General features: G+C 35.2%; 1 protein-coding gene across 5 annotated transcripts in view; it reads left to right on the top strand.

Moving 5' to 3' along the window:
• LOC125031283 (sentrin-specific protease 1-like) overlaps positions 1-7,500 on the top strand; it is a 21,478-nt gene that overhangs the window by 10,142 nt on the left and 3,836 nt on the right. For 4 of the 5 annotated variants that reach the window (XM_047621951.1, XM_047621949.1, XM_047621954.1 and 1 more), the window contains 8 exons: positions 1,222-1,447; positions 1,860-2,026; positions 2,786-2,910; positions 3,125-3,253; positions 4,485-4,576; positions 4,847-4,967; positions 5,627-5,861; positions 6,071-6,193. In XM_047621951.1, coding sequence (XP_047477907.1) covers positions 1,222-1,447; positions 1,860-2,026; positions 2,786-2,910; positions 3,125-3,253; positions 4,485-4,576; positions 4,847-4,967; positions 5,627-5,861; positions 6,071-6,193 — 1,218 coding nt within the window. The remainder of the gene's footprint in view (positions 1-1,221; positions 1,448-1,859; positions 2,027-2,785; positions 2,911-3,124; positions 3,254-4,484; positions 4,577-4,846; positions 4,968-5,626; positions 5,862-6,070; positions 6,194-7,500) is intronic. The other variant, XM_047621952.1, reaches the window with a different exon arrangement.

Here is a 7,500-nt window from a genome sequence, read left to right as displayed (position 1 = left end):
TCCGGTGACAGAATGTTCATGTCACCCACCCCTTAACCCTGATTTTTTCATGACGTGATGTTCACATCACCTGGATCCAGGGGGTTAATTACAGTATTTACTCTTGACTTTTACAGTGTATTATTCTTCAGCCGAGAAGGCATTCAAACATGTAAGGTATGACACAGTTGTGGGGTCTACAAATCTACTACTCCTTTCACTCCATCCTAACTTACCCCTCTCTCTTACATTATAAATATATATATATATATATATATATATATATATATATATATATATATATATATATGTATAAATATATATATATATATATATATATATATATATATATATATATATATATATATATATAAAATGTAAGAGAGTGGGAGAGAGGGGAAGAGGCAGACAGAGTAATGGAGGAGGTAAGGGGGAGTGAGGGAAGAAAGAGGGAAGGGGGGTGGAGGTGAGGAAGGAGTGGTAATGGATATGTAGGCGTCACAACTGAGTCATGCTTTACATGTTCAAATGCCTTCTCAGCTGAAGGATAATGTGCTATAAAACTTGAGTAAACACTGTAATTAAGTAAACGTAGCAATACACTAAAGTACCCAAAATTAGGGCAGGGTGTGAAACAAACTGCACTAAAGTGCCATACTGATCTGACTTTGTTTGGAGAATATTTTTGAAAAACCATGGCTCGGGGCCTTTGAATCGCCTAGTAGGTCTTCACTATTTCTATATTGATATAGAAAATAATGATTCTATATTCTGCTATATTTCTCTGTGTAAAAAATCAGTTTTGCCCAGTGCTGAGATCAGGGTACTGCTTCAGTGCTATTAAGTAGTAATGAAAATATAATACAACTTCAATAATAAAAGTCTTTGCAGTAATCCCTCCCTGAAATAAGAAATAACATAGCATTACTAGATCTAAGTATCATAATTTTTCAAAGCCCAAAGGAAGTTACTGCTGTCAAATTTGACACATCTAAGCCTCTGAAACTTTGTAGATATGGAGCCTGTGTTCATGAAAATGCAAAGAAAATAGAAAATACCAAGTCCTTGTACATGATAATGAAATGAAAATACAGTAAGCTAGTACATGAAAGTGCAGATAATAATATTGTAGAGTCACACTTTTAAAATGCAATGAAAGTATAATGTCCGTGCACATAAAAATACAAAGAAAATATAAGGTCCTTATTCTCCATAACTCCCTAGCATTGCCCTGTCTTCCAGGAGGAGATTCAGTACCTGGGGATGACATCTCGCCTCGCCAACACCAGCGCACCCACCAAACGGCCTGCACTGGCACGCCGGGGGATAGATGTGGAGACGCCAGGTGCACCACCCACTTCCTCAGGCATTGATGCCAACTTCCGCTTTAGCCCAAGCGTCACATCCACTGTGGCAAAGCAATCCTCAGGGTCATCTTCACTGGCAGGCCGCAACATTCGGGAACCAAGTTAGTGATTTTTTGTTACCTTGTTTCTTTTTTTATTTGTATATATTTTTTTCATTTATGGAAATGGGTAAAGAGTTAATATGGGTATATAGAGACAGGATTTTTTCTCCCATACCCTTTTATTTTTCTTCCATTTTTCATGTGTATATAAATAGTTAAAGAGACAAAAGTGAAGAGGAATAAAGGTTTACAGATATATTTATCCAATTCTCTCTCTCTCTCTCTCTCTCTCTCTCTCTCTCTCTCTCTCTCTCTCTCTCTCTCTCTCTCTCTCTCTCTCTCTCTCTCTCCCTCACTCCCCTTAATCCTCATTATATTTGTTTTTAGTTGGTTTTACATATCCACTATGTCAAACACTGTGACTCTTTAAAGGATACATTTTATATGTCTCTCTCTCCTTCCTCATCTGTAGCAGACTGGTTCACCAAAAACAGCAGGCTTACCTCTATTGATCGTAAGTCAATATCCATAACTAAGAACCCAGTTAAGAACCTGCAAGAACGATGCTTTGGGGCAAAAAAGAAGAAAACATCATTGAACTCCTCCTTTTTCACACGCACCAAGACTGGCCTTCCTGATGTAAGTCCTCATGAATTGTTTTCAGTATTTAAGGTGTAAATTGTTTCTTAATCTATTTGAATACTGACCCAGTCCTTTGTTCTATATTATTATTATTTTAATGATGAATTGATATATTATTTTGTGACAATATGAGTCATATTCTCAGAAAATTATACATTACTTCAGCATTTAGATATTAAATTACAGTCTAAACATTTATGATAAGAGAGTGAGTGACAAGACTGGTAATGGCCAGTTATACTTTATTAAGCTCTATATACATCTGTAACCCAGTTTGATATCATGGCCCAAAGGTTAATTAATTCTGGGATGTAGGATTCTTGTTTTCATTCCATTGTCTTTGTACCTCTTCAACCAAGTAGTAATAATATCAGTATTATTATTTAGAAGCAGCAGCAATCAATACTACTGCAAAATTTTCAACTTTGCAAACATTACCATTATAGATGATGGTTCCTTTTATGAACTTATTGTTGTTCTTCAGATTAATGCTTTGGGAAATTAGATATAAAGAAATAGTACTGCAAAAACAAGAGAAAAGAAAGTGCATTTCAGCCAAATTTATCATTTAAAATCTTCATAATTTTTTCTATGGATTTATCAGATGGTAGATGATAAAGTGCTGGTGAGGATAGTAAACCTCAGATTTTGTGTCTTCTTGTGCTTTTGTGCCAGATACAGCTTTTATTAATACTATTAATTCATTTTTTTTTTTTTTTTTTTTTTTTTTTTTTTTTGCCGTTTTCTTCTGTTCAGAGTTATCGTTATGAAGACAAAATGAGGTACCAGCAGTTACTGCAGCAGTTCACAGACAGCCCCATCTTACCAGAATCTTACTCTGTGTACAAGGGATCCTCTAGTGCTTCTGCTGCATCTGATAGGTATGTTATAAAGGATTGCTAGATATAATTACTAATGTTGTTTGTGTGTGTGACATAGAAAAATAGATAAATAAGGATTTGATATTATATATTTATAACTTCTTTTATTGTCTTCCCCTTATCAACTTTGTGCCCTTTAACCTCTTTTCTTGTCATTTATGGACATTTTTCTTGTGTCCATAAATACAAACTTCTTATACAACTTTTGTTACAGCCGATGTGGCAGCCCCCAAGGGTTCATCACTCGTTCCCGCTTAAATTCAAATTGGACGAGTGAGAAGCGGCAGCAGCTTGAGGAATCGGGTTCCAGTTTTTCTGCCCTATGTTCAGCCCGCAAGCCAAGGTACGTGTTTTTGCATGTGTGTGTTTCATTTAATAATGGAAAAATTATAAAGAAAACATGGAGAAGTCAGTGCATGAATGCCCAGCATATTTATACGACTGTCAGACTTTTTGCCAAAAGCCTTTTTCCAATAAACTATTGGCCCTTTGATGAATGGACACATTGCTGACAGACATTATGCCAAATCAAAATACTACCAAATTGAACACAGATTTACTGTGGCCATATTTATGTCATAACAAAGGCAGATATTTAATCAATATATGTATGGCAAACATATAGTCAAAAATGATAATAGACAAATATTTATTCAGAAAAAAATTGATGTATACAATTCATCAAAAAAAGACTAACTTAAGATTATGCAAAGCTATCCTCAAAAAGGCTTTTCAAAGTCCTCATACTTGCTAATGGCTGACTTCAACATATCATCTACCTACTGATGCTTGCCATCAGCTCAATAAAAAAAAATGCGCACACAACCACACACACACACACTCACTCACTCACTCACTCACTCACTCACTCACTCACTCACTCACTCACTCACTCACTCACTCACTCACTCACTCACTCACTCACTCACTCACTCACTCACTCACTCACTCACTCACTCACTCACTCACTCACTCACTCACACACACACACACACACACACACACACACACACACACAAATCCTGAAAAAGCCTTCTGTGGTCCTCTGCAGTGCATTCCACATGCCAGTGTTGAATATCAGGGATTGATGTCTCCGCAACAGTCATTCTAGGTTCCTTGCAACGGAAACAAAGTAACGCTGCTTGTAATATGTCTAGTATATTCCTTTCCTTTGGGGGGAGGGGGGGATACAGTATAGTGTTGTTTATGGGCCAGGTATACTATATACTTGGCATAAGATCTTTCAGTGATGTATCCGTTTGGTCAAATGTTTGTCAGCAAAATAGTCATTTATATAATAATCAGTTAGATAACTATGTTGGTGAAAATTCTACTGAAAATTATATGGGCTCCATACTTAGAAATGGCAAAAAAACTAACTTTTTTCTTCTTTTTAATGTGTAATATAAATACAGACACAATAGTTGAATTGCATAATCCACATTCAGTAAATAACTTTTATTTTTGCAAATTTAGTGATGAAATGCCTCCACATAATTGCCAAATTATATATGATGACTTATGAACTGGTCACAAGGTGCTGTTCATTTATTCAGTGAATAATTCATCCCCAGGACACAAGAAAGGAGTGAAGACAAGTCGCCCATCATCACGTTCATTGATCTGGTCAGGCCAGAGAATGAATATAGTAATCAGAGTACAAGAGGTAAAAAGAAGAATGATATTCATGCTTACATGCATGTTGAATAATTTTATGTTAGCTTAATATATATTTAGATGAGATTACCCACTGGATCCCAGTGAAACAATGACACTTTTATTTAATTGTATGCTGATTTTTTTTGTTTGTGTGTTCAGTGTATAGAGATCTGTTTCTATGGTTATGGTGTTTGAAGTGATGTGAGAAATCTCTAGATTATCAATTTTTATATGCTTCCAACTGCACAGATAACATATAGTAAAAAATATATTTCAGAGTCAGAGAGTGACAGTGTGATCATCACAGGGGAAGTTAAGAAGCCACCAAGCAAGAGCAATGCCCTTGAAGAGCATTTGCAAGCATCACCAGTGTACAGCTTAGACTGGCTGAAGTCATTGTTAGTATTGCATTATTGATTAACTGTATGGTTAACAATGATTCTTAGCTTGCTGCATCTGGGTGTCTTGACATGAATGTCATGGGCAAACTGGTCATTCATCCAAATTACAGGAGTTGACATGCCATTCATACATGTTCACTGCTGGGTGCACAATTATAGACCCTATGACATTTCAGCCTCAATAACTCATGGCTGAAAATTTTGTTTCATGCACTGCCAGTTCTACACTTTCAGTCTTTTAGTTCTGGTTGGCTGTCAATGACAAATATAGTTGATAAATGTTATTGAATAACATGCTCTGACTGACTGGGTGTGTCCCACAGCAGCTTGCAGCTTCATTTGCACCAGATTGAAAGACAGAAAAGGTCAAAATTATCCTGAAGGAACAGGTTAAGAATCATGCAAACTTTGATTTTGTTTATCTGAAATTATACAGATATTAGCATTCTAACACAGAAGTATAGTAGACTCAATAGAATAAAATTTCAATTATCACTGTGTAACTGGCTATCATCATCATTTTGATTGAATTTAATATCTGTTTAACAAAACATTTTTAGAAGTGTAAATTATTAGAGTAAACTATTCATATGTAAAATCCAATACTCAAAAGGTGAATCTCAAATAGTAAACAGAAATATCAAATACATTTACAGCCGTGAAAAATATGAGATCAAAGGTAAGACACGAGAAGCAGAAGCAGAACAGGCAGTAAAGACAAAAGAAATGTTTGAAGAAAAGAGAAAAGCTTTCCAAGCGTCCTTGGATGAGCGTATTGCCCGGAGGATGAGGGATCTGGATCTGACCTTCCCATCAAAGGTTGAAGAACTAGAACTTGAGGAGGAAGAGGAGGAAGAGGAAGAACTTGTTCCTCTGACTCCAGAAATGGAGGTTTGTAGAATTGCTATTACCCTCACAAATGAAGTGCTGTTAAACAGAAAAAGTAAATGGATATTTTTTTAAACAAGGTAAAGTTTATGAAGAAACTATATTAGAGAGATTAAAAGGTTACATTTCTAAATACTTGCCAAATAGCAATATCCTATATTCTTTTCTTTAGGTGCACTATGTATTTAGTTGCAAATGTTAATGCCTTTCAGGAAGTTATAGATGATGCACTAAGAGGAAGACCACCCGGAGAAGTGCTTGTTGAGAAGTTCAGCATCCAGATCACCCGAAAAGATATTGCTACTCTCTGTGGCCTCAACTGGTTGAATGATGAGGTAATGGTTTTGAGAATCTTGGCCTTTATGAAGTTTTTTTGTTTTTTTTATTCCATTTGTTTTATATTAAGCATTATAATTTTCTCAACTCATTTACTAGCCCATTGCTGATGGGCATGACATGTACGTACATTCCATGCCCACTGTGAGTTTACTTATTTAATTGTTTTTATACATAGATGGCTACACTTGTATTAAGTCACCAATGAGCCAGTTATGAGTACTGCCTGTCTCACCCGTTCACCCTTTTCATTGATTTACGAAAATATTTTACATTATCTTATTTTGCTATTACTAATGTTTATAACATTATAGTAATTATAATGTTTACAATAAAAATAACACCATTGATATTCATAGGACTAGTAAAAAATATGTTTTTCCTGCCAATTCAAGGAAAGGTGAAATCAGGTAAGGTCTTAAGATCTACTAATTGACTCCTTTATGGCTAAGCACTATCAGAACCATCTATGTGCAGACATTTCACAAAAATATAAAAAATGAGCACAGGATTTTCCCCATTTTTTATTCATTTTCCCCGGCGGCAGTGGGTTAACTTAGTTTCACTATAAAATTTGCAGTATATTGTAACATTTTCATAGCTACTGTATTCCTATTGAATTGAATATGAGATACTGAATATGGAGATACCATTGATGTTTTATGAATTCAGGTATCCCATTAAAGATTCTAAATGATGCATTGTCTCTGAAGTTATTGCATATGGTTATTTCACATACTTACAGCAAGAGAAAATATGCCTCTTAACTTCCTGTGTATGAAAATGTTAAGTATACAGAAACCATTTTATTTAGTATATTCACCCTTTCCAATCAAGATTTTTTAGTTGCCTTGTATGAAAGATAACAGATTAGAGATTTTCTTTTTATTAATTGATCTCTATGCACCATCCAACTTTGTTTCTGATTTTTGCTTTAATATCACTACATGCCATCCATGATATTGTGTTTGGGTTAAGCATCTTAAGCCATTGGTTACAGATTTGTCATACAGTTTTGTTGCATCGATGTCTCTACAGCCATCCATGCTCAGCCACCAGTGTCCCTTAGTAGGCCATACATGACTGCACCTGATTTCCCCTTTTCTTTTTCTTTTTTTCTGCTGCTAATGATAATGGAATTCTTTGATTTTCATTATTATTATCAATATTATTGGCATTATCATGTTTTAATGTTTTTAGAACAGGAATAACAGTAAATAAACTCTTTTCAAAAGTCCTAGAAAATGGTAAATAAGTGAGATAGGTTGGACAAACAGTTGACACCTTGGTGACTAAGCACTTGTGG

The sequence above is a fragment of the Penaeus chinensis genome, chromosome 12 (assembly GCF_019202785.1).
Source record: "Penaeus chinensis breed Huanghai No. 1 chromosome 12, ASM1920278v2, whole genome shotgun sequence".
NCBI lineage: Eukaryota > Metazoa > Arthropoda > Malacostraca > Decapoda > Penaeidae > Penaeus > Penaeus chinensis.
This window is presented reverse-complemented; position numbering and strand designations above follow the sequence as displayed.